The sequence below is a fragment of the Accipiter gentilis genome, chromosome 9, assembly GCF_929443795.1.
Source record: "Accipiter gentilis chromosome 9, bAccGen1.1, whole genome shotgun sequence".
Lineage (NCBI taxonomy): Eukaryota > Metazoa > Chordata > Aves > Accipitriformes > Accipitridae > Astur > Astur gentilis.
Genome location: NC_064888.1, coordinates 26,459,650 through 26,487,636, shown reverse-complemented (window position 1 = coordinate 26,487,636; position 27,987 = coordinate 26,459,650). Strand labels below are relative to the sequence as shown.

The 27,987-nt window shown below is 36.2% G+C and overlaps 1 protein-coding gene across 1 annotated transcript; it reads left to right on the top strand.

Moving 5' to 3' along the window:
* Window positions 1-36: 36 nt before the first annotated feature.
* On the top strand, window positions 37-27,924 carry LOC126043141 (uncharacterized). Its single transcript, XM_049811114.1, has 12 exons — window positions 37-216; window positions 1,175-1,251; window positions 11,677-11,752; window positions 15,373-15,504; window positions 16,352-16,475; window positions 18,874-18,934; window positions 19,039-19,085; window positions 19,533-19,608; window positions 20,555-20,656; window positions 21,196-22,119; window positions 22,962-23,072; window positions 24,237-27,924. Exons 2-12 carry the CDS (start codon window positions 1,223-1,225, stop codon window positions 24,547-24,549), a joined length of 1,995 nt encoding a protein of 664 aa, XP_049667071.1. The 5' UTR covers window positions 37-216; window positions 1,175-1,222; the 3' UTR covers window positions 24,550-27,924.
* Window positions 27,925-27,987: the final 63 nt, after the last annotated feature.

The window sequence follows — 27,987 nt, the reverse complement described above, 5'->3', positions numbered from 1 at the left end:
GGCAGCTCGTCGCACCCTTAGGAGAGGCTCCCCCGGTTCACCGGCCGCCGGCCGCCGCGCACGCGCTCTCGGCGCCCCCCGGCCCGGCTCCAGTGGAGCAGGCGCATTTCCCCCTGTCCCAGCAAGCTGGCCGGCGGCCGCGCAGGCGCAGTTGAGACCCTTTCGGGAACGTTCTGTCTCGCAACAACCTTCCTCTGCAAGGGAAATCCTGTCAGGGTACGGGCCGCCCGCAGCCCCGGTCTTCCCCGCCCTGCCGGCGCCCGGGCCCTTCCCTGTTACCGACTCCTGCTGCGGCCCGCGCCCTTCTCCGCACAGCCCACCCCACCCCCTCCTCCGACAGCCGACTGCCCGGCCCCCCGCAGTCGGACCGCGACCTTCCCTGCTCCCCCCCCGCTCCCCCCCCCCTTCCCGCCCCGGTCTCTCTTTTTTTTTTTTTTTTTTTTCGTTTTTCCTCCCCCGAGCTCAGCCGCCGCCCGCTAAGAGAGCGCTCCGAGCCGGCCTCGGGGCCGGTCGTGCCCGCGGCTACCTGCGTTCGCGGGGACATGCGGCTTTGAGGAGGGAGCCTCACGTCAGCCTCAAGCGTCTTCTCTGGAGCGGCGGACATGGGCCCCCCGCGGAGGGGGGGAGCTCCCCTCGCCCCACTCCTCCCTGCCCTGGTCCCACTGAGATCGGCGGGCGCTGACGGTGCCCAGGATCTAGCGGGATCGGACCCGTCTAGGTTAGAGTGGGGCAGGTGATGGTTCTTCCCTTGCTGAGGTGCCGGCATCGCCTCTTGCAGCTGCCTGGAGTGTCTTCTCGTTGAGACCAGAGTTCTAGCTGTGGGAGCACCAGGGCAGAACTGACTGCTCCGAGCCACAGGAGAGGGACGGAAGGGGCTGCCAGGAAGACCTTCATCCCTGCAGCGCTGCTGCTAGAGTTAGAGAGAAACGTGCTGCCTCTCCTCTCTGTTTCTTTTGATCTCCTGGAGAGGAGAGGTGAGTTGTTGTCTTTCCCTTTTGTACTGTAGCACTGGAGAAAATAGGCTAGCTTGCAAGCTGCAGAACTTGTTCAGGATGGCTTCAAGCCCCAGCCGACTGCTTGGTTTATTTTGAGAGTCAGCCCTGTGAAAAGGCCCGCTGATGGAGAAAGAGATTAGCACCGTGTTAACTGCGCGGTTCTCTCTCCTTTGCTGCAGTGCCCACTTTCACCGCTGTCTCCTGCTCTGCCTGCTCCTGCTTTCAGCATGGTAAAGAAGAATACTATCCCCGATGGGTAAGTATCCCTCACACTAAGCAAGAGGCAGGAGCGGGCACAGTCCTGCCCACAGAGAAGGGGCGCTGACTGCCCCAGGCGCTTTCTTTGCCACAAGCATCTTCACCACCTACAGCCAGGTAAGGTAGGTATCTTCTCCAAGACAGGAACAACCCAGCCCTTCATCCCCCAGGTGAGTATAATGCTCCAACCTGTCTGTGAACACTTCTTCATCAGCCAAACACAGTCCCTTCTTCCTAACCTTATCCCCAGGTGAATACTTACTGGGGAATGGGAGAGTAGTCCATCCTTCTGACTGCTCAGATGTTTGCTACCAGGAGTGGAAGAAGAGCTAATAAGATGGGAGCAGGTGGTTGCATGCATGTGATCAAGGAGTATTTTCATGGATTCAGGTCCAGAAACATCCTGCATTTTTGTTTTTAACAACAGGACAACAAAAAAATTTTATCTGCAAAGATAATAATTTAAAAAAACAGATGCACTATCCAGGCTTTCCAATGACTTGATTGGGAGTGCACGTGGGGACCTTAAAACAGACACAGTTCTATTCTCCAGCTGTACTGGAGGGGGAAAAAAAAAAGGAAGTCCAAGTGTAAAAGTTTAACCCACGTGTTACTGCTGACATCAGTATAAACTTATTGGTTTGGAGGGTGTGCTGAGATATAAAGGCACACTGTAATGGGACAATAACTTACAGTTTGTACATTATTTGAGGAAAGGTTGGCATTATCCTGGTCTCACAGGAAGTGTTAAGTAAGTTTATTAAGAACATTCTTAGGAGGAACAATAAAATACAAAAAGCATGATTCCCTGCAAAATATGTTGGCCTAAAAGCAATAAATAGAAACAAAATGTGAACAAAATTTTTAAAATAACCTCAAGAAATGCTGACGTTTCTTTCATAGCTGACAAACTCAGGGATTAAAATCAGAATAAAATTTAAGAAAAGCTACTTAAGCATGTCTTTCTCTGAAAGTTTCTATGACATTTCAGTTAAAAGTTGGACAAAATTGAGCTAAAGTGGGTTAGGTTTGCAAGCAGTAATGCAGAAAGCTTGGAGTAACAACCCTCCGTGTTTTCTCCATACTTGGAAATTATAACTAAAACTTTGAGAACTGGGTGCTCATTTCTCTGTTCTTTTTCCCCCTTGCATTTGAACTGGAGCAGCTTTCAGGTTACATGCATTTCTTCTCTTAAGTATGGAGAAGCAGTGGACTGTACTTTTGGCTTCTATGATTGGAAACTAATACCTGTGTATCTTTGAAGGAGAGAAACATCTGCTGTGGAGTAATTGGATATAAAGTTAGTGTTATGATCTGACAAAGTTTAGAAACTGAAGTGCTTTCAGCTTCACATACTTTTTGATGCTATTAACAAATTGGGCAAGATACCCACAGTATTAGGGGTTTGACAGTAAAGGAGTTTAAGGAACTGTCAGTGTCCCAATCTCATGCAGCTGTATATTGACAATCCTTGTGTTAGCACAGCCTGTTGTAATTCTTCGCTGTGAATTAGTTTAGTACACCAGGAAAAAATAGCAGTGAACCCTGGAAGAGGACTTAAGGAAAACTAATTTTAACCTAGATGATCCTGCATGTACAGTTTACTGGCTGCAGAAATAGTTGTTGGCAGAAGTGAGATTGTAGTACACTGTAGTGTAAGGACCAGTCCAGATGGTAGCATACTAAGGAAGTACAACCTAAATCATATCACAGTATTGTAATAGCAATAAATCTAACAGTAACTGTTCTGTTTTTAATGATATTGCAAGAGAAACACTGGTAGACAAAAAAAAAAAGAAAGTCACACTACATACAGACATTTCTAAGATTGTCTTTCTGTTACTGCCTCAATTCTTTATAGAGTTCTTAACACTTTTAATCCAAATTCCATTATGCTAATTAAAGCAATACAATAAATTTGAGGTTTCGATTAAGTTATAAGTAGCTAGGAATAGTGCAACTAAACAAGAAACAAGAATTTTTTTTTTACCTCATCAGCTAATTACTATCACCTTTTACAATAGTGTGTCTGCAGCATAATTAAAGTTCCCGTTATGTAAGGATTGTGCTATAGCACTGCACAACCTTGCTAGATATCAACACTTTGAGTGTACCCGGCACCTAAAGTAATATTAAAGTGGTATAAATTGCCAGTGTTGCCGCTGGCTCTGCACTGCTGGACTTGTACCTTATTCTTCTTGGCCCACTCATGTTCTTGCGTCCCTGTCACTCAGCCCTAGCCTGGAATGTTTGATCTGATGCTGTTTGCACCATCTTCTCCAGCAGTGAGAGGAGGAGGTGGACTGAAAGTAATAAGACTTCTTGTATTCCTTCATAGTGAAAGCATTTCCCCCTTTTCCCACTAATGTCTTGGAGCAGAGCTAAGGTTTACAGTATCCATTGTAGTCTCAATCCTAGAAAGTAGTGCTGGAGAAGTGATGCTGTAACAAAGTGAGACATCAGTATAAAAAGGGGATTCAGGTGACCCCTTCCACTGCCATTTCCACCACAGAGTCAAGTTCTGGTTCTTCACAGTGTCTGAAATAGTATTGTCCTTCAGTAGTTGTATACTATGATGTTTTAGTGGAGAACCAGCCAGTAGAAGGAGTTCAAGTTACATAACAGTCATAAAATACTATGATGTTTTTACAGATTTATACATGTTTGTGATTCAGCATCCAAAATCCTACTATGGGTATAATTTCATAAACTTAGATTCTGTTCTGAAAAGCACCTGCAGAAATGTCACCTTCTTGCATGTTTCCCTTAAATGGTATAAAAAAAAATACCAGGAGTGGGATCTTTTTAGTATAAGGACAAAGCTGAATTATTTCTGCCTATGCACTATAAACATACTTGTTTAACTGAATTGTTTCCAGGCATACTTAAAAGCATCAGCATTTTCATTTAGGCAGGAATGTTAAAGACTATGGCATAACTGGTTGTGCCTGTTCAAGGGTGGATGGGAGAGAAGGGTTACCATAAGGTGAGAGTTTATTTGTAAAGTAAAAGTGCTTCAGACCATCAGGCATAGAACATTTGCATTTAAAAACGTGGGATGTAGAGAAATTACTTCTTATAATACCTGAGTAATGATAACATTGCTATAAGAGTTGAAGGCTCACATCTAGTGTTAAAATACACCACAAGTACAAAGCTATGCAATTACTTACTGACATGGTAAGGAAACTTCTTTCCCATGCTTTACATCCACACTATTTTTTTACAAGCGATGACTTATTTGTGTCCCACTTACAGGGGTTGAAGAAAAGCAAAGTGAAAAGTCTATTTAGTAACAGATGATTAAGACCTATATTCCCTCCCTTCCATTTTTGACCTGTTCAGTATGTGTTCCGTCTTGACAGCATGTCATGGTCTTTTTACAGCTATCTTTGCTTCAGCAGGATAGTATTGAATCTGGTGTCTTTAGAGGTATGGAAGCCACTCAGAAAATAAAGCTGTGTCTATATCATGCAGAATCAGTAGCCAAAAAAAGAAGAGGTTCCAAGTAGTATTTTCTAAGTGATCTTGCTACAGTTGACAGAACTTCAGACTTGAGTTTCTCTTCAGTTAGAATAATTACCCTTTTTAAGTGTTTTGGAATTCACTTTTCCAGAAGTTCTAAATGTGTAACTGCTTCATAATAATTGATGCTCCTGAGGGGCTCCAAAACTTGAAAGCTTTGAATTGTTAAGCATAGCTTCAGATATTGCTCGCTGAACTTACTTCTCCACCCACTGCAGCTTTTGATTAATGTATACCTATTTACAGTGGTTTACTAACACTGATTTTTAACTATTAGATGAAAATCATTCTGAATTGATGACTTGAGTTCCATACTAATTCTTTTACTCTAGAATACTGGAACACATTATTGCTGAACTTAATGTTACACATGTGGAAATGTAAGATAAGAGAGCTTGCTTACTTTTATATTTAAGGTATAAAATACCATAATTACTCTGTAGAGGTATTACAGTATAGAGGTGTTTTTTTGGGTTTTTGTTGTTTTTTTTTAGCGTATACTATTGTAAGCATCAGTTTCATAGGCAATCTAAAGGGGATTTAGGCTTCAGAAAGACCAACAAGTTCTAACTGTTTGCCATAAACAACTTGTATCTGTTGACAGTTTGCTGTGCTCTATATTTTTATATAACTCTGTCACTGAGATCTGACAAACTAAAGACATGAAACTTTCAAATAATTTCTAAATCAGTAGTTCTATCATATTGTACCTATGAATTATACAGTAGCTCTCTTGTCTAGCTTGCCATTAAAAATGTACATGAAACAAACTATTTTTCTTTAAAAATATCACAGAGGAAAATAAGTAGTAAGGTATCCATCTGTTTAAATGATCGAGTATGAATTAATTACATACAGCTGCATATTTTATCTGCTTCAGTTAAAACTTCCAGTAGAGCCAGGTGTGGAACACAGTTCTATCATATTTTAGTTTTAACATTTCTGTTAAGGGTATATAGTAGTTATAATTTCCAGTATAATTTTCAAAGTTTTAGAACTGACTCATAGTAAGATTTACTTAAAACAACCACAAATTATGCTCATATCAACTGAATAAAGTTTTCTTTACTAGATTTCAAAATTGTGTTGAATAATTACATATATGACTGATAGTTACAATCTGTGCTGTGTTTTGCAGTTCATTGATATGTAGTTTTGTATGTTTAAAAACTTACATAAACATCTTCACTATCACTTTTTTTTTGGTTTTTAATAGCAAGATTTATGCAAAATATAGCGTTATAATGTTCTTTGCTTGGATTATTATTTTGGCGTTCAACATGCCTTTGAGCTTAACTAAAGAGGCTGCAGAATGAATACTAAATTTTGCCTTACTCAAATTTGCTGTAAGCTTGTCTTCCATCATGGGCATTTCTATAATGTCTTCTGTTATCCCACTTGAAGCTGGACACTGCAATGCAGGCCCTGTTGGTGATCCACAGTTGAGTGGTCTTGGAGCTGATTGTTTTTTAAAAGTGTTTTTCTAAGTTTTTGTTGCTGTTTATTTTTTTATTCTGTCCTTGAACAGAGGCCATTTCACTGGTTGCTGCTGTTACAAAGCATATTGCTGCTAGATTCTTGGGTTAATCTAGATCACATATCTTGCAAACTTTTACTAAGATGCATGAAGCTAGTTTCTCTTCTGTTTTATTAAATATCTCTGAAATTTTTAGTTTAAAGACAAAGACAATAAAATATGCTTGCTTTTTATTTAAATTAAAATGGATGAGCAGGGTAATGTATTGTCATGTAAACTAGACTTAAAAACCTCTAACAGATTAGCTAACTAGAGTCTGTAGTATCAGTAATAATTTTATTTGTTTATTTAACTGGAAGCCATTCAAGCATCACAGAAATTTCAGAGGGAAAGTAGGATGATTTTTTTTAGTTTGATTTTAACACTTTTTCTCAACCAAGACGTGATTCTTTTGTTTAGAATGGCAGGCAAAATTCTGCCTGTGTTTCAAGATAATTGATGGGAGTTGGGGAGTGATGAAGACAAAACATGATGGGAAGTGAGAACTGTGAAAGCTAACAGTTAAATAATTGGTTAATTTACATGTTTTGTTGACTTTCAGGTCTTGATCTGCATGTAGTCCACGGACTGTTTACCTGTTTGAAAACTTAGAAAAATAAAGCTGTAATTGAAAATGTATCATGTGTGCGCAATATGTCACTTTTTGTTTAAGTGCTGTTCTCTCTTAATTACTTTTCTGTGTGAACATGCAAATTCTGGGGGTTTGTGGCTTTGGATAGTTTAGAGTTCAGAAAAATTTTAATTACTATATTGGGCCCATAAAAGCCTGTCATATCTATTTTGATGCAAACTTTAAGAGTTTGATTTGCAGTTCTTTTTACACAGTTCTTGAAATTCTGAAGGATTTTGTGAAAGAACCAGAAATCTCGCAGATTTTAAGATGATAGTTTGCTTTAATGTATGCTGACCTAGATTGTCTGAAATTTGACAACCATTGTGTTTTGCACAGGAGTTCTCAGACTTCAGTTTCTTCCTGGATATGTCGTCTTTTGACTATTATTTGTGTTGGGAAGCTGCAGTGTTTCTCTGAATTTACATGATTGCATTTTAGATTCTTACCACAACATCTTTCTAATGTGAATGCCATCAGTTCCATGGCCAGAGCTATCACCTCTGTGATGCAAATGCCTAGATTTATTTCTAGGCATAGAAATAAATTTCATGTCTGTGTCTCAGTAAGATACCGCTGCCTCTTTCAGGATGTTCTTCCTGCCATCTTTTCAGCTACTTCATGTCCAGCTTGTTTTTCACTCAAGCCTCTATTACCATTTAGTCATTGATACAGGAATGATGATGGTGCCAAGTCTTGTGATAACACCTTTGACTCCTGGCTTTCTTCCTTCCACTTACGTTCAAGCAGGATACAAATCATGTTTCACAATTCTCATTCATGCTTGTTAAAATGCTTATTTATGTCTTTGCTCCTGTAACTCCTGTTTATGTGACCACCTGCAGCTCACTTTTCTTTGGTCATTTCTGCCTTTATCTAGACTTCTTCTGTAAGAGTTTTACTTTCTCTAGTCTCCATCACCTATAATTCCCAACTATATTCCTTTGTCAACAACAGAACAAATGTGAATTTATTTCCTTAGCCAATCTTTGCTTAATTTCAGTCTGCTGTTTTTAATTTGAGATAATTTTTAGTTCTGCAGCAGTATGCTGAAATTTCCTTTTTAAATACCATTTTAAAGATAACATGGAACACATACCCTTTATATTTTTTGATGAAGAGTGCCTTCTGCTCATTTTCGACCATAGAGCTGTCAGCAGCTTTTGAGTTTCTTGCTGGTTTTGCAGATTTTTTTTCTGGGAGGATTTAAATGGCTTTAAATACAGGAGAATAAAACCCCGTTTATTAATGTCTGACAACAAACTGTGTAATCCTGGTACATTGTTCTGTCAATCCCTTAATCTGAAAAAAGTTCAGAATTTTTTACAAAGCCTTTTTTACGTTGCTAATTAAAGAAAATAAGATTTTTAAGCCTTTTTTTCATAATTTCTTATTGGCTCCTAATTGCTTGTATTTATGATAATCATGGTAGATTTCCACTCATAGTTTTCCAAGAGAAAGCAGGTTAATTTCCAATTTATCACATTTTTTAAATTGTCTTACTATGTAAGGTAATTGGTCTTTCGTGGTTGGGATTTTTTACTTCTGCCTTCCTTCAGAATGTTTCTAAGCATGTATATGTGAATATGGCTGGCTGTCAGATTAAATCCAGCTTTTGTAAAGCGTTCTGTACATTTTATTGGTGGAGGTAACATCCGAGAGTAATTGAACTAGGTTGAAAGAAAAAATACTGTGTTCTTTTTTGTTTTATCTCTGACTGCATTTGCTGCACTAGTTTCTATATCTCTAGGTACAGCCCATTTTCTAATTCTATTTGGAAGTCTAAGAGCAAAAGCAGGAAGAGTATTTCCTTGTTTTAAATAAAGACATGTAATTTCCAGAGTTACTAAAATTAGCAAGAGGCAGGAGGTGTTATTAAACCTGACTTTGTCATTAATCTTAACTGTAGTTCCATTAAATATACCTCTAAATAAGATTCACAGCATTTAGTGCCTTTCTAAGATGAAGTGAATGAGATAAAATTAAACTATGCACAGGGTGGATTTCACAGTTTTCCTGTAGATTTTGTTTAACTGTTTTTTAACTGAGCACTTCTTGCAACTAAGATATTTCATTAAGGTGTGGGGTTTGTTAGTTTCAGTATTATTTTCAGTCCATTTACACCGTGATCTTTATTGCTTCATATACAATTTATCCATCTTAAACTAGAATAAATGGAATGTAGTCTCAGATTTTTGTTTTCATATTTTACAACTAGTGTACAACTACCAGACTCCAAAGTTTACGAACTTGAAAATTCACTTAGGAAGACTTCTAAAGTTAGAACACTTTTCTTCTATAATACACAATATGTAATTTTTTGAGCAATGCTTTTCAAACTCTGGTGATTGAGAACGTACTCTTTTTTTCCCCTGCATGCAACTATCCTAAGCTGAGGGAATATATGAAGTAGGAAACTGTTTCTTCCCTCATTGCAATTATGAGGTACAAAGTTCCTGCAATAATTTTGAATTTAGTAAAAGGTTTTACTGCAAACACCGCTCGGTGATTTAATATCTAGCTTGCCCTTATACATTCTGACTTTGTATGTCTTGTATGTGACAGCTGTTTGCAGCAGCCTTCATAATGATGAGTTACTGCTACCCCTTTGTTATTTCATTTATCCATTAAACTAAGCATCTGTATGTCTACATTGTGAGCCTCAGTCTCTTCTTTAGCTCATGATGAAGACGAAAAAGATAAAGTTAGCGCTAAAGAGATTGATGTAGTAGATTGTTACATGATTTTTTAGTTATCAATTATGTTTCAGTCACCATGCTGTAAGTGTTTCCTTTGTTACTTCCAAGCATCTATGAATGGTAATGTTGTTATTTATATACTATGACAAGGGTATTTTGGATACATTGAGAGTTTTACCAGCCAACATCTAGATTGTTATGGTCCCATATGGGAATTGTGAAAAATGTAAAATACTCAGTGGTTAGAATATTTTAAAATGGAATATTCAGTTTATTTCATAAATGACGTGATTTTATGGAAATCAGCAATCTAGAAGCTGTTGGATGCTCCCCTTAAAGGGAGACATTATCTTAAATATTAATTCAGAAAATTGTGAGTGAATGGACACCAGTGTTAAAGAATCTTATGAAAATGTTTTGTATTTTAATAGTTGAGGTATTAGCTGAAAATGCAAAAAGGCTATGTAGATTTCAAGTCATCCAGCTGCATCTTCTGAGGTTGTAGAGGCAATTTGTCCTCATATGAGGAGAAGACATAAAAGGCCTAAATTTAGGAAGTTACCTCTTTGAAGGTAAAATTGATCTGCTGATTAACTTGTTTTCCTCTTCAGATAAAGCTTTTCATACTTTAAAAAAAAAATGAAATCTCTGAAATGTGATGCATCAAGAGGTTTTTTTCAGTACAATGTAGAATTTGTGAATACCAGTTCTTTGTGGTTTTGGAATTACTAGTATTTTGAGTGTTGTAACAAATCTTCATGTTAGTAGGTGACTTTTGCAAAGTTTTGGTGTGATGGGATATTCTCGGTATTTTTCAAAGTACCAAGAGAAAGTGCAATCAAGAGTGTTTCTTTGGAAAAAAAGCATATTACAAAGTAAATACATTTGCAAAATCTAGAAGCTTTGAATTTTTAATGAAAGTAAACTTTGCATTTCATTGTCAATTAAATGATTGATGTGAGCATACGATAACTTTTTTAAGGGTATTTTTTTCAACCACATTGAAAAATTTCCACCAACTATAATATTTTACCTGTTGAACCTTACCCATCTGCTTTGCTTTGTATTGGTGCTACTTGTTTGTAAATGCTATCCTGTGATTTTGAGGGGAGACATTTTTTGGAAGTTGAAGAAGGAAGGAAAAAGACTGTTTTCAAATGTCCTGATGATACCTTGAAACCACATCATGGAATAATTGCAGAGTTGGGGACATAATTCTACTGTATGATAACAACAGTCATGCACGTTACCTCTAAGAAGTATTTTCTTTGTGGTGGTGCTCTATGGAGAATAAAGATTCATTTTATTATGGCTCCTGACTTCAGACTTACAAACAATAAAAGTGTCTTTGTTTAAGCTGTGTAGTGTGCTAAATAAGATTCTGCCCTGATCAGTGCTGTAGCAATATTCTGTTGATATTCTTCCAGCATCCTTTAGGCAACTCCCTGTTTCTTTTATCCCAAAATAATGCTGCTCTATTAATTTTATTCAAATATATAATAACAAATTTTTATAGTTATTCTAAAAAGATCTTAGTTTCTTGGTGAAACAGGCAGGTTACTAATGGAAGATGGATTTTTAAAAAGATTTTACTTGTATATCAGGATTTAATTGGTCATTTTTTCAAACTCATGCATATCAGTTACAAATGCTTGCTTATGTGGTGAAGGAATTTTAGTAACTTGGATCCTGCTGTTTGGAAATCTAAATCTTAATATATTATGCTAGTAGCTGCATGGCCCATCATAGAAAAAAAGGTAACTATCATATATTTTTGCTTGGAGAAGTTTGAAATAACTGTTACATGCAAGGTATGTGAAATGTGGCACCGGATTTGCCAGATATTTGGAAGGTATTTCACATATTTTGTAATAAATTTTATTATAATTTCAAAGGAGCATAATTTGTATATGTTTTGTATTACCAAGGTTTTAATCCTAAGAGTAAATAATATATTAATTTTTTTTTTAAGTTTTATGTGAGGCTGCAGGTGTCTTCTGTTGAATCATATAATTTGAAAATATTTAAAAATAAATATTTGTTTCATTACAGATGGCGGAGTTTGACACCAGTTGGACAGCCTATACCAGGAACTAGATTTATTGCATTCAAAGTACCTTTAAAAGGGGTATGTATAAAAAGTAACTACAGATTAGCTCAGTTAGATACAGTGCAAAAGTAATGAAGAATAGCATGAATATTCATGCAAACTTCAGGAAAGTTCTATGAAAAAATAATTTTTTCAGATTTAGCTCTTCCAGTCATCTAGTAGTGGCTTTTGTACATAACATGCTATGTTTTTTCTCTTTCTTTTAAAGTTTTTATTTGGTGTTACTCTTTTTATTTATCTTTTAAAAATCATAAAATCTCTAATCAGTCAGCGCAATTCATTTGATCACTATTAAGTGGCCAAATTCATTTGGCTTTTCATGTCTGTTGTAAGAAAATCATACGGAAGGGGTTATGATATGAATAGCAATCTAGGCAACGTAAGCCAAAATACAATTTTACAAAAATCAAGCACCCATTAAATGATACCAGCCACTGCAGTACTTTTGAAATTACAGATTCACATTACCAATTTCGTAAGCAAAAAGCTTCAGTGATCTGGAGGAATGCAGTATGTTTAAAAAAGAAGTCTTCATAGATTTCTTTTATTAATGTGTTAGTACTTCCTTTAGATTCTTACTAATATGGTGTGCCTTTTTAATCTATTAAATACACTGAAATCTTTTAATTCTTTGTGACAATAACTGTGGAGGCTGTCTTTTTCGGACTGTTCAGTTCTTTGGTGGATTGAGGCACAGAGCAAATTTGCCCTTCTGTATAGATTAACACAAAGGCTGTATAAATTAACTCTGACAAGTCTTTGCTTCAGATACACAGGAAATAAAAGTTTCTAAGCTCTTTTAAAGTTCAGTGGCTGGACATATCCGTAGCAGTTAAGAGTAAATATTCCATCTAAGCTGTTGTTTACAGATTGCACTCTAGTATTCATATACAAAAAATTTGGTTCTTTGGGTATACTAGTGCCCATTATGTTTTCAGTCACCATTCAGTTCGCTTTTATCAGCAATGACTGAAGTGGAACACTTCCAGGGTTTGCTTCCTGCAGCTGCTTTTACAGATGTGCTGTAATGGTTTGATTCCTTTGACACCAAGGATCTCTTACTTGACATTGGTCATGTTCTCCATGGTACTGATGGATGGTACAATAGTCATGTGTCTTTCTACCAAGACCGCCAGTGGACAGATCTAGCAGTAAATATAAAATTCAGTAGATTTATAATTAGTTTCTTTGCTATTGGGGTATTTGAGAGAGGATTTTTTGCATCAGCTTCTGTAATTCCACTTGATCCAGCACCAATTTTTTGCATAGATACGCTATTCTAGGCAGGATTTGTTCAGCGCATGTATTTCCAGTCCCTGTCACTCCAGATTTCAGAGGAAGATACTTTGTTGCTAAATTTACTCTTTCCCTGTAGCTTCTGTGATAGTCTGGAAGGAGCCCCCTCCCGGAGGTTATAAAAAGGGCAGACATTCTTAGAGAACATTTATAGCAATATATTGCAATTAGGCACTTGATGTGTGTTGTTCACTTCCAGTCCTACTGATCTCACTGCGGCATAGATCCCTGTTCTGTGAAGCTGTCTTTGAACTTGGCCAGATATGAAGTCTGGTACTCAAGAAAGCAAAATCTGTAACATTTCTGTCCCTTCAGTTTGTTCAGTGTCAACTATGCAAGATAGAGAAATGACAAGTCTGCCAGAGAATGTGTGCTTGAAGCTCATGAAGTTTGTGGCAGAATACACATAAAATGCATAACTGGCTGAACTGTGATGTCTTTGGAAAGATGGTGGAGGTTGGTAGATCTGTCCAGAAATGCTGAAGACCTGATTGGTCATAGTCTGTCAGAAGTCCTGTTAATAAATTGGTGGAATAGACTTCTTAAATATGCAGCAGTTTCCTTCTTTGCTACCGATTAGGAAATTGATGATTGGTGATTTCACCCCAAGGGAGAAAATGTATTTTCAGTGTTTCAAGACTCAAGGCTTATTGTTTTAGCAGAAGGTGTGCTGCTAGTAAAGGCTTTCTTAATCATGGATTTACTTCAAAGGATTTTCTGTCCTTCCTCTCCATTGTAACGCTAACAGTAACACTGTAGTATAGTAAGGGCTTGGCAAGTTCTTGCCCGTGCCATTAGAAGGGTTTTAGAATTGACATAGATTTCTCACATTCTCAAAGCCCAATTAAACACCTAAACTACTGAATACTCAGCAGTTTTTCAGAAAATTCCAAATAGTCTTTCAAAACATAGTCTTCCATAACACATTTAACTGTTCACTCAGTCAAGCAATATGCTTAGAGATACCTTATTTTTGTAAAGTTTGGGTGACTTCACATAGTAAAAGGAAAAATTCTTTAACATTCTACCACAGAACTTTTGCAGATTCACCGTTGTCACATCAAAGTTAGTAAGTTCAGTTTCAGATTTTACTAAAAGTTACTGCTGAATAGCAGTGAGATAACTGACTCGTGTTGATTTTGTTTGAACCTCAGCAACCTCCGGTGTTTTTTTCAACAGTGCACCAGTATCTGAAATACACAGGGCTGAATATTTCTATATGCTTTCTACCCAACTCTTTTGAGCTCATGCTTCCTAATCACATACCAGCTTTGCTAGGACTGTCCTGCTGTTTATTCTTCATTTGGTTTCCTGTCTCTGTTTCCAGACACAAGATGAGTGCTTGCTAGTATCTTAGATTATAATCCATACAGTCAAAAGAAGGAATGGTTAGTTACCCTATAGCATCTGTGGTTCCAAGGGGTATGTGGTCTGTGGCTGCCTTCCTTTCCATTAATTCTGAGTCCAGTCTGAATTCTTGTTGACAAAGGCACTGAGAGGTGGTTGAGGCTGCTGCATCTTTTGCCGCTGTCTTTACTGGTTGTGGCTGAGACTGTGTCAAAAGGCTTTCACAGTGGACAAGAACACTGTTCAGGGAAAATCCAGTCTTGTGTATATGAGGCATTTTCATACCTAGAGTGAAGAACACATTTTAAAAAAACACAGCTACAAAAGGGTGAGTAAACATTTTTCCCACTGTTTCTGTCAAATGAAATCAATTATTCATTACCCACCAACATGCAGCTTTTTTAGTCACCATATTTTAGTCTCATGTAATATTTCCCAGTGCTAAATGACATGCAAGTCCACTCTGCCAAGAGATGGAGCAGGGATAAAAATGTCTGCACAACATTTGTGAGGAGAAAGTTAAAACCTTTAAGAAGAAATTAACTCTTGTATCACATTTTTAATGTTTTATTTGAAATGCACTGTTAATTTTTTGATTACTGTGCAGGATGAACTATGTTTGGGGGAAAGTGGATTGGGGTGGCTTGCTTTTTGCTGATGTTTACTTACTTAAAAATCAGTATATACAATGCTGCATTTTGCAGGATTTTCATGTCTGTCAAATTAGTGCTTATTTTAATAATGTTAACATTGTACAAGTGGAAATTCTCACACTTTTCTTGCATTTTCATCTGAATAGGAACACACAACAAATTCTTGCTTTCTTTTTATTTGGTTCCTTTTATCAATATAATAAATGGATATGGTTCTGATACTGTAAACATTCCCTTTTTGAATACTGATGTTTCCTAGTCCTAATTAAAACAGCTGAATATTACAAATGCCTTTTTGTTAGAACTTAAAAAGAAGATCTTTCTTTTCCATTTTCATTGTAGGCAATTAACCAGAGGCTTACCCCAACCCAGAAATTTACACCAAAAGACCTGATTGCTGCAATGAAAGCCCTAAATGTGGAGCTTGGATTAATTATTGATTTAACATATACCACACGATACTATGAAGTTAAGGTAATATAAGCATAATAACAAAATAAAATAGTTACTGCAACCTTTGTTTTACAGTATTTACAGATTTGCTTACCTTGAATTGGGATAGACAAGTGAGCCACCTAGACTTATTTTGTGTCTCTGATAGAAACTAAATGTTTTATCACAGAGGAAGTAACTCCTCCTCCCAGCTGGTTCTATTTGTGGCTTATTTGTATTGTGGTGACTCAGAGTAGTGGGTAAAAACTTCAGTGCCAGAGTGCAGACAAGATGCAGAAGACTTACAGCCTGTGTCCTGAAGATGTTCTCATTTATTCCTAGGGTCCTTTTTTTACTGATCTTCAGTGGAATCCACTAAGAAAGTGTACATTTTAAAACTACTTCATCAATTTCAAAATTTTTACCAGCATGGTCCAAACAATTGTGACTAATCAGCCTCCTGTTGAAAAGGAGAATAAATAGCAATGTTATAACTGAATGCTAATCTTTGAATTTACATGGGCTGTGTAAGCTTTAGCGGGGTGAATGTATGAGTACATATATGATTGTGGGTGGGAGGGACAAATATTGCTAATAATTGTAAAATGGGTTAGAATGGAATTACAAGAATCTGCTCTCTAGTTAATGTGCTTTCTTATTAGCAGAGATAAGTTGAAATTTCTTTGAGATCAGGTCTTTAAAGTAGAAATGTAAATGGTAGTTTCTGAGAGTGTATCTCTATAGAATTGTGTCAAGATTGTTTTCAGTTTCTACTCAAAGATTTGAACTACTGTTTTACATTGGCATTATGTTAGATACTGCTTAAGGTTTTTCATTGATGCAAGACTTCAATAATTTTTACCATTTTTGTCTTTCTTCTTGTTGCTAGGATTTACCTAAAAGCGTGCAGTACAAGAAACTGTATACTGTTGGACTTGAAGTCCCCGATAATGCTACTATCCTGCAGTTCAAAAAATGGGTCAGAAAATTCCTGTGGGAAAATGCGGGAAATGGTAAATATCAGCATCTTATGCTGTAAAAATTGAAAAATTTTATTTCAGCGCTAACTGTATCATTTGTTAATTTAAATAGATATTTTTGACACCAGGGATCTCAGTGCTTTCCGTAGCACTTTCCACTTTATTATTATCATGATAAGATACATTATGTGAATCAATACATATATTTTCATATTCAAAACATGTATTTTAAAAAAATGAATAGTAACTTAAATGCCCTTCCTAATAGTATTGTATTTGCATTATGTGTCAAAGTAACTTCAACAAGACTTTCATCTGTCCGACCCAAATTGTCTACCATCAGCTTAGTATTGTAGCTGCCAGCCCTTTATGGATGTTCTAAATAGCACAGCATTTCTCTGATGTCACTAGGCACTGATACATGTGAGCAGCTTAAGTCTGTTTAGTGTGGCGTGGCAGTTTTTTGATTTACAAGTCCATTATTGCCCTCACATCCTAGCAATTCCTAAAAATCATATTACAGACACAGTGTCAATGTTTCAACAGTGTGGCTCTGCTGCTGTTTTAGTGTTTATGCAATAGTACAGTTCTTGCTGAGATGGTATAAGGTACTTTTTGCGGAAATAAATTTGCGTGTATTTTGCCACAGACTGTTTGCAGCTTTTGCCTTCTCACTTTTTTTGCTAGTGATTCTTAGTAGGCAGTTTGTCTTTAACTGTTTCTCTATCCAATATTGGAGGACCATTCTTTCAAGCTTTTTCGTGCTACTTGCTGTGGTTACTTTGGCATTTTCTGTGAGAAAGTAGAGATATTAACTGCCCAAGTGCCTACAGTTTTTGCTGTAGAGCATAACCATGGTTTTGCTGTGGATGGTCAGCTCTGTTTTGTGAAAGAGCTCTGGCCTAAATCTCAGGTATGAGAGCCTGATTTAGAAGTGCTGGGAAAATTAAAAGGTATAAGAAGAAGCCTTTGTCCTTGCTTGGGAATTTAGTGTGTAAATTCTGCCCTTGCTCTGTTTTGGCTTAGGGAAATTATTTGGAGATTATTAGTTTTCTTCTGGTTTTGATGTAGTGATTTTTGGTGTGACAAAGAATATAGTCTGTATTTTAATGTAATTATTTCTGATTCTCAGAATTGAGAGAATCAATTCCTAATTTGTTACTGGATGAAGACCTGCACTTTCAGCTAGTAAGACCATTTTGGCAGGGCTTATGTAACTTCAGAGTCGGGAGAACTTTAATTTTTATGTTAACTTACTCATTATAACTCGCCCTCTGTTTTAGATTACCCCTAAAATTTCTCAGGATTCTTCTTAGAAATAATTTTTGAAAAGTTGGGGGTCTTTTAGTGTCTGAATTGTTAGGACACCAACTTGTAATAAACTTATACGGCAATGCAACTGTCCTGTTCTGTGACAAAGTTGTATTTTATCTCATTCAAAAATTATTCAAAGTCCCATTTCAAAGACTGTCTGTCAGTAATTTGTCTCTGCCACAACTTTGTTCTTCTGATGATTAAAATTTCTCTTTTAAAATCTAGCCTAAAACTCTCAATCACTTAATATACATTTATTCTTATGCCAACTTTGCCCTTAAGTACGGTTGTTCTCCATCCCTGTTGTTATATTCAGTATCTCAGATTTGGTTTTACAGATTAAATAAAAAAAGCTTCCTAGGTCCCTTCTCAAAAACTTATTTTGTGACCATCATAGTAGCCCGTTCTGTACATACTTCAATTTGATTATTTTTTTTTCACTGAATATGGGTAAGTAGAATTGTATGGGATAGCCTGGATGAGGTTTTATCAGTGCCTTGCATGACCATATTAGTGTTTCCCTATTTCTGTTGGAAGTACCTCATTTGAAACACCCTAGTAATAGTAAGTTATTCTGCTTTTTTAGCCTTTAGCTGATTAGTATAACCTTTCCAAAAAAGACATGATTCCTCTAGAGATTACTGGTGCTTCTTTTCTCCATGTATTTCATACTCCTAGACAATAGGTGCATTATGTGTATTTTCTCCTTTTTATAAGTTTTACGAGAATCTGAAAGTTCCTCAATTTTACATTTGCTTGTTTAGATTTACTTTCAAAACCATATTTTATTCTTTTTATCCTGTTACTGCAGTAACAGTAACAGGAAAGCCAGCCACTTTCCCCGTCATCACTCCTCTTTCTTTTTTCCTATATTCTGCAGAGCTAATCTCAGTCTTCACAGGTTTGGAAGTAGTGAGCTAACTGCTGCTAGAGATCCAGCATGAAAAGGACAAAGTCTGTTCTTTTACAGGCATGACAGTATAATTTTGTAAATAGCAAACATTATTTATCATTATTTTGCTAGAAAACTACAGCTTTTTTTTTTCTTGTCTTTGCACTTATTTATTAGTAATTTCAGTTTCTGAACTATTAAAGACTGTGTTTTTCTTTTTGATAGAGAAACTCATTGGCGTTCACTGTACTAATGGAATTAATAGAACTGGCTACCTTATATGTAGGTAAGAGTTGTATAAAAAACAGCAATCATTGTTCTCAAAAGAGAGTGTCTTTATATTAATCTGTCATCCCTTTGGGACAATAATATAATCGTATTTTTCTTTAGATATCTTATAGACGTTGAAGGCTGGGATCCAGAGGCAGCAATCCAAGGTATGTATATAGTTTGAACTAAGGCACATGTTGGGCTGTAATTCACAATTACTACAATTGTATTCACAAATACTACAATTCTATTTTAGTATCTTTAGAGTTATTTCATGTGCTGGCTTCCATAGAAGACTTTATTTGGCTTCATTCTATTCCAGGCAAGACTTGAGCATTAGAAAATTGACAGCATAGTAGGAGTATGCTTCAGCTGCCTAAAATATTTTTTTTTCCTTTTGCTTTGAAGGATTTTCAGTCATAGGTTGCTACTGCTAGGAGTTTCAGTTGTTTAAAAAAAATAATGCTGCAATGATGCCAGCTTGCTGAAGTATTTAATATCAAGTTAGAATTGTTTCAAATTCAGCATCTCATGGTGAACAGAAACTTGCCTTTCACATTTTTGTGGCTCAGTTTGAGCACATTTCATTAGACTTGTATCTTTTTTTTCTTTAGCTTTTGGTGATGCTAGGGGTCATCGCATGGATGGTCTTGTATATCTCACAGATCTCAGAACACAACCAATGAGAAGGTAAACAAAGCTTTTAGTTGTATGCTTAAGATTTTCCAGTATGTCTGCTGGTATTTTTAAAAGTTCACTTCTAGTCATAAGCCAAAGTTAACCCCCTCTTAAACGTTTAATATACAACTACATATATATTTTAAGACTTCTGATACAAATAACATGAAATGCAGTGTACTTCTGTCTTCTCTTGAATTTATATTGTTCAAAAGTTTTTTTAATCTGACAAATACTATTAAACATTGGTGTGATTTTATCATACTGTGACAAGTGTATTGAGTCTGTTTTCTCTCATTTTAAGCCGAAAGAAGCTCCTGCAAACAAGCTTTATAAGCTCTATGATCTGCCTGCTGTTGTTGGCATGGTAGAAGCAGATATTTTTTTAAAAAATGGTAGAACAGTTTTGGGAATGAAGTATGGGGAAGGGGAAGATTACTCTCAACTCTTCCATTCATAGTAGTTGTATCCCTGGTGTGTAAGAATTTAATGCTTATCATACTCACCTAAGAATAGCTAACCTTTACAACTTCCTAAATTATTTGTGCTAATAATATCTTGTAGCAGTAAATTGATTTAAAATTAATACCTGACTGATTTTCATCTTTTTAGTTTAATTTAATGCCCTTTGTTTTACTGCTATTGTTGTTTTGTAGTCTGTGCGTGATTAAGTTAGTCCCATGTCAAATTTTTTTAATAGGTATGGTGCTTATCTCACATCATTTAGGATGTTGTTCCAAGTTTATGAAGTTTAGGTATTCTCTTTGCTTTCCCTGCAGCCCTTCCCCAAATACATTTACAAGATTAAAATTTGCTAAGTTATGAATGTTTGTAAATTTAACTTAACATACACAAATTTCTATCATTCTGAACTAAAAAATTTTATGTGGGTTTTTTTCTCTTTCAATAGTATGTTTTAAAAAAGAAAGCTTATGTGAGGTGTTTTTATTCTTCTTAGTAACCTTGGAATGGATGTATGGGATTCAGATGAAGATATTATTCCCCCACCACATGCAATGGAAGGACCTGTAGAGCGGTTCCCAAATGAAGATTTTCAGGGGTAATACGCTGAAACATGGAATTAAAAGCCAAAAAAAACACACGGGGGAAAGATAATTGTTTATTATTGAAAATACTATAGATACTCTAATTTAAAAAAGATTTTATGAATATAGCCTACTCATGCAAAATATATTTACAGAATTTGATGAAACAGTGAAAAGATAAGGCAAGGAAAGGGAATGTGTGCTATTAGAAGTCCGTAAGTAATCAGTTGACTTGGTAAAGTTTAGAGTTTTACTTTGCCTGTCCTTCTTTATTATTCTAAAGTAATCTGTAATTATTTTTAATTAATTTGGAATCACTGGGTTTGCCCATTTAACAAGTGCTAGAGAATTACAATTGAATGTTTGCCACAGCTTCTACTATGACATTGAAAGTTTTATAGTCTTACAGTTTGGATTCTTGGTAGCTTTGATACCTATATATATATATGCAACATCTTTCATATCAATTCTTGGTTAAAAAAACTTGTTTTCATTAATGACTTGTAGCACTTATCAGTATGATGTTCTTTTTAAGATAAAAACTTCTTTACAGGTCTGGGAAAAGATTAAGAATTTATGATGACCACTCTCACAATGATTTGCAAGGACAGATACAGTTGAGAGATTTTGATTTCATCAGTAAGGGACCTGGACAAAGACGAAGACCATTTCATGACCATCAGACTCAGGACGATTTAAGAGCACCAATGCAGATGAGAAATTGGGACTACAATAGGGGACCAGGACAGAGGCGAAGACCCTTTCCTGATCACCAGTTTTATGATGATTATCAAGAAGACATGCAGCTGAAGGACCTAGACTTCAGTAACAAGGGACCTGGACAAAGGTTGAGACCTTTTCGTGGACACCAGTTTCATGATGATTTACAGGCAGAGAGACAATCGAGGGACACTGAATTTAACAGAGGCCGTGGACAAAGGCAGAGATCTTTTCCTGACCATTCATCTCATAATGATTTGCAGGAAGACAGGCAGTCAAAAGATTTTGATTTTGGTAGCAGGGGCCGTGGCCAGAGACGAAGACCGTTCCATGACCACCAATCTCATGATGAATTCCAGACTCAGATGCAGTTGAAAGACTTAGATTGTGTCAACAAAGGTCCTGGCCAAAGACTAAGATCTTTCCATGACTATCAGTCACACAATGACTTACAGCCACAGATGCAGTTGGAAGATTTTGAATTTGTTAATAGGGGTCGTGGGCAGAGGTTGAGACCTTTCAATGATCACCAGCCTCGTAATGACTTACAAACAGAGATGCAACTAAAAGATTATGATAATATGGGTCCTGGACAGAGGCGCAGACCTTTTCATGACCATCAGCCTTATGATGACTTACAGGAACAGACTCAGTTAAAAGATTTTGATTATGTTAGTAAAGGGCATGGGCAAAGGCCAAGACCTTTTCATGATCATCCAGGGCACAATGACTTGCCACGTGAATGGTGTTCAGACAGGTAAAGCATCCTTGAGCTGTAAGACCAGAAGTAGAGAATAGAAGTGTAAATCTCAGTATTTTAAAATTAAATTTCAAATTAATTATTTTTTTAAAATAAATTAATTTGAAATCAATGAATCATCCTTTTAAAATCACATATAAGTGATCGGTTAATTAACTGGTTTTATTTTGACTTACGGAATGGTTTGATGTAAGTTGGAGTGTTGCAGCTTTGAAAGCCAATGTTTCCTAAATTAGAAGGTTGTGCTTCTTTAAAGCTTATGTTTTTCCTTTACCATTTTAGAGTCAGCTTGAAGCAAAACCCTTTGTTCCACTTTGTTTTGTATAGAAACTTATATTTAAAAAGCAATCCTTAAGACAGAAGAGGATATGAAATTTTATTTATGCCCTTGGCCAAATGGAGATAAACAGTAATGCTACAAGGAAGTTTGACTTGCATTTGTTTATTCCACAAATTAATAATTTGTTAGAAATCCCTGTGCTTCTGAACTTGCATCATATTCTCCAAAACACAAATATCACTTATTAGTAAACCTGTTGGATTCTGACATAGTATTTCAAAAGATTTTTAATATTTCAGAACGTATTTCAGATATTTGTTGGGCTAGTAAAGTTCCATTTAATTTCTTCCATTGTACAGCTGAAACAGGATTTCATTACAATGAAGGATATCATTTTGAGGTGTTAAATTAATACAATTAAGACAGTTTTTATTAAAATTGTAAGTACATTTTAATTAAAAGCAAAAATATTTTTATTTCATTTGATAAATGCATATTTTTCAAAAGCTTACAACCATTGGTACTCTTCTTAACGTGCAATTCTTTCGGTTATTTGCAGAAGTCAATCCTTTTCTTCCCATGAAAATGTACCAGAACATAATTTCTCCTCATCTCCTTCACTTCACAGAGATTATGGGTCTGATAATGATGACTTTAACAGAAGTTATAGGTAAATATCAGATTTCATATATTGTTTTCTGACTTAGGTTTATACTGTTATTCCCCCAGTTTCCCAGCTAAAAAATACAAATTAACTGCACAGTGTAAAAATTTATGTTAATTTTTTTGCTTAAATCCAGTTTAAACCGTTGAATCTGAACACTGAGTAAATAATGTGACTAATTTGTGGTCCATCTATATTGAGTGTGATTATGAAATGGTCTGAGAATCCCTGACATAAGTCATTGACATGACAAGCACAGTTCAAGCTAATGTACTACAAAATATGAAAAGCTATTGTTAGTAAGCAAAAAAGCAAAATATGGATGCTGTATTTAATGCTTAATTGCTGTCTACAACAAGCTAATGAGTTTTACTGTGAGGGATGGTCAGCCACTGAAACAGATTGCCCAGAGCAGCTGTGACATCCCCATCCTTTGAGATACCCAGAACTCAGCTGGACATGGCCCCTGCACAAACTCATCTAATTAGACCTACTTTGAGCAGGTGGCCCTAGGTACTTCTAGAGATTCTTTCCAGTCTAAATTAATCTATGGCTCAGTGAGGGAGAAGATTTTAAAATTATGAAGATTGTTCTGAATTGGCTTTATACACCACTTTATTTTACAAAGTAAGGAAGGTACTTAAGAGTAAAGAGAATCCAAACCAAAAAGTATATATATCGCATATGCATTTTTAGATCCTTCCATATATATTTTGTAGGAGAGTGATTCTTCTATTGCAGAAGAATTAATAATTAAAATATTTGGAGCTATAAATCTGAAGTCTGTTCAGACTATGTACTAGAGAGCTACTATTACATATTATTCACAGAAGTGAAAACATGGGCTTAGGAGCAAAAATGGTCTCTAGGTAAAGAAACCCTTGGTAAACGTGGAATTTTAATTAGAAACAGCACTTGAAAAACAACATCTTCTAGTAGAATTACTTACTATAAAGAGCTGTAATTTTAATCACTAGAATTGAAAAACTAATATAAACAAGTTCACAACATCCAGTAGAGAGGATTTTAATTTTAGGGCGTAAAAACAAGAATGAGGGTCTGAATTTTCTTTCAAGGTTACAGAAGTTTAATTTCTAACGGTGACCACCAACAATAAATCAACTGTTTTATTTCTAAGGGTTTCACTGTTCATATTTGTTCTTCTTACAGTAATCGACCAAATTGTCCTGAAGACAATAGGAGAATGCATCCCTCAGATGAATTTAATAGAGGAAAAAACAGATTTGCACCATATTCTTCACGAACAATGCATCCATCTTCATCTGTACACCAAGAAGATAGTTCAATAGACTATGAACGAAAACCTTTTCAAGGTGAAACTACCAGAGAGATGGAAAAAAGCAAAAGATTACCGGTTCTAACAGTTGATTACAATTATGGTCTGCCATTAGATTATGGACCTGAAGAGGAAGAGAGAACACATTATGATTTACCTCCAAGAGACCGCTACAACTGGAACTGAATAAAAAGGACAATGTTTGCTCAGCTTAGACTTAACTTTTACCATTTTACTTTGTATGAGGACCATTTTTTTTTTTTAACAAATTAGGAAAATGCAAATTTCAGTAGTAAAGAACTGGTCTCTATTGTAAGATTAGCTTCTACTGATGTTTGGTTCTTTAAATTTATTAGGATGTATTTGTTAAGTGTAGTTGGAGACAAGGTCTCAGTACACATGGAATTAAAGTAGTCCTTCCCTTAGTGAAATTGGAACCCTGTACTTTAAAACAAACAACTTTCTGAGTGATTGTAGTTGTGTCTTTTGTTTTACATTTCTTTAAAATGTATGTAATTTCCGGATGCAAAAGTCATAATAAAATACTGCACTATCAGGTAGACTAGCATTGAGATTATAGAAAAAATACTATGAAATTAATGAAGCAAAGTTATATCCAATTCATCCTTTAATTTGAAAATACCAGTTTGAATTATTGCTAACAATCTCTGCAGCATTGCAGTTTAATTCCAGGGTTTCTGTACTATCAACTGAACTAACCTAGTTGCACTCTTTTTTCATAGCAGAATTTTTTCCAGGTTGCTAAGAATGTGGAAGCAAATGGAATTTGAATACTCTAAATGTCAAACTTGCTTTTCAGTAATCTGAATATCCCATCCTGATTGTATATTTTTTCCTGATCCCATAAGTAATATGTTTCCAAATAGCCCAGTGTAAGTAAATTTCAGAATTTTCTCAGCAGCACATCCAAATGAGGTAGCTCATATATCATCAGCTTGCCTGTCTCAACTGGCCAAGATCACAGGTGCTTATATACTTATACCTCCTTGTTTGTCAGTCAAACCTGTCTTACCCTGCAGTTCTATTTTTTACTAGTTTCTTTTTACAGCACAGCAAAGTAATGTAATCAGAATAGAAGAATAACCTCTTCAGGTAAGTTACTTTTAAGAGTCGTGTATTGAACGGTGTCCTCTGAACTGCCACTTCAGTGGGTCTCGAGAAGGTGATGCAACAAACAGTAACTAAATTCATGCCAGGAGTACAGTAGCACCAAAAGCTCCTACTGTGGATAAAGAAATCTTAGTTCATAGGATGGAAAGCAGTATTAATGTAATACTTATGTAAATTTTAAAAATTACATTTTTCATTATTATTACATTTTCATAAATTAATATTCTTAAAAGGCATCACAGTAAATAAGGATAAAGCTAGACTATGATATTAAAACAAATAATTAAAATGAATGCTAGATACTTTAAGTCATGCAGTTAAGAAACTGCCTCAAAAGCAGCATAGCTGTAAAGAAAGAGGGTGTAGGTATATACTAGAAAACTGCAAAAAAACCCTGTGTTCATAGGCAGAACCCACAGAGCTTTTTTGCCTTTTAGCAGCAGCATAAACCCCAGATTTTCTGAATTCATGGTTCCATGACTACTAAATAAGGACTAGATTTGAAAAGTGTGGAACATCTGGCTACTCCTCTCGTTTTGTAACTTGCAGAAGGTTCCCAAAATAAAAGGATTCTGTGGATATAAATTCAGACTGCAAATGCTTCATTGCCTTTGCAACTGGTAGAACAACTTTGGCTTTGTTCATTGTACAAAGTAAATAGTTTTCTCATTTTCACAGCAGCTAGCCAGTTGTATTTGCCATTACATCTCTGATAGTGAGCCTCATTCATGTGGTCTCAGGTTGTGGAACTGAGCACTAAATGTTAAGAAAAGGCATTTCCTTCACTTGTCTTTTTAAGTGAGGGGTAAGCTGAGACTTTTTATCTAGCCATCTTTATTTTGGAGGCCAGGAGGATCTGCAACATGGGCTACTATATTGCCAGATTCTTTATAAAAACAACAACAAAAAAACCCTGGTATTCTCCAGCAGGAAGCTAAGAATTAGGGACTGGTATTACAAGCATTTGGGGTGTTTTTTTTATACTATATATACAGTATTCATAAAGTGAATAAAGAGCAAACATTTGCCCTTCATATTTTGGTTTTGGGGTTTGAATTATGTTTTTTAGGATAGAAGTGACCCTACAGTCAGTCCTTCGTTACTTTGGACTGGGGGTACTAGGACTCCCTGGAGAGCTGAAAAGCTCGTGCACTGGAAAGCTCAGGGCAAAGAGAAATGTGGCATAAGGAGTTAGGATCAGCACTAGCTGTTACCATTCCTTGGTCAGTTCTTGCAGAACCCTTTGAGGGTTTAGATACAAACAGTCAGATGGTATAATTCCTGTTATCTGACTAAATAAACATCACTTTTGTAACTATGTTGCTTTTTTTTCTCAAGCATAATTAATAGACATGGTATTTCCACAAATGGCCTTGAGATGACTATATGAAAATAGCCAAACTTCTGTTTGTATTTTTGGGGGTTTTGTTTGGGGGGTTTTTTTAGAATGTAGGATAAGGCTTTCCACCCTATTGTTCCTAATGGAATTAGGCAGAGCTAAGCCCACATAATACCTCACAAACTGTTACTGACATTTATCTCAAATGCCCCAGCTGAGTCATCACTGCATATTCGCATCTGTAGTATTCAATTACTAATTGATCCACATGGTGGAGAATGAAATTAAATGAAATAAAATGCTTCTTGTTTTTTAACTGAATATTGTATTACAGTGGCACTCAAAAAAAAAAAAAAATCACACAAAAATACCCCAACACTTTTTCTCTTATTTATTTCACAGTTCTACGAAAATGTCATAAAATCTTGCTGGCCTCTTTTGTGTATGTTCTCAGCAAACCTAGAAATACCTGTTGTTCTACCACAGAGCAATAAAAAGCAAGACTTGGATGGACAGTGTTGGTTTCCCACCGCCCTGAGTGTGAAATCTTGAAGAAAAACACAAGGATACAGAAAATCCAGGGGTAGCACAAAAGTATTTGAAGGAGTTGTAAGGGTTTTAATACATGTAACTATTGAACTCTGAACTCACAGTAAACTTTTTTTGTTACTGCCCTGAAGTCATGATTTAATTGGAGGCCTGATTTTTATCAAGTGGTGAAGACATGGGGCCAGCTCGCCTTGAGGTATGATCATACTGAGTTAGGAAATGTTCAGGTGGTTCCTGGGAAGTGCTGGGAGAAAGTTCAGATGAGCTCTATGCAGAAGGCTGACTCCCAAGAAGGACTTGGGAAAAACAGAGGTCAGCTCCAGCAGAAAACTAGAACACAGGGATACAACTAAACTCATACGTAGAAATCTGCCCCACATGTACAGCTAATTTAGTTTTGTGTGTGAAGAATAAAGAGTTATCTTAAAAGGGGCTAGAGATGTTTGCATGTGAGTATTTTTCTCTCATCTGGGGCCAAAGGTAAATGACCTACAAGGAGCCTCAAGTACAATTGGGATCCTTTCCTGTTTATTTGCATCTAAAGTAACTGCTAGCAAGCTGCAGGCTTTTTTTTCGTGTGCAGGAGTGATCAGTGATGTGTTACA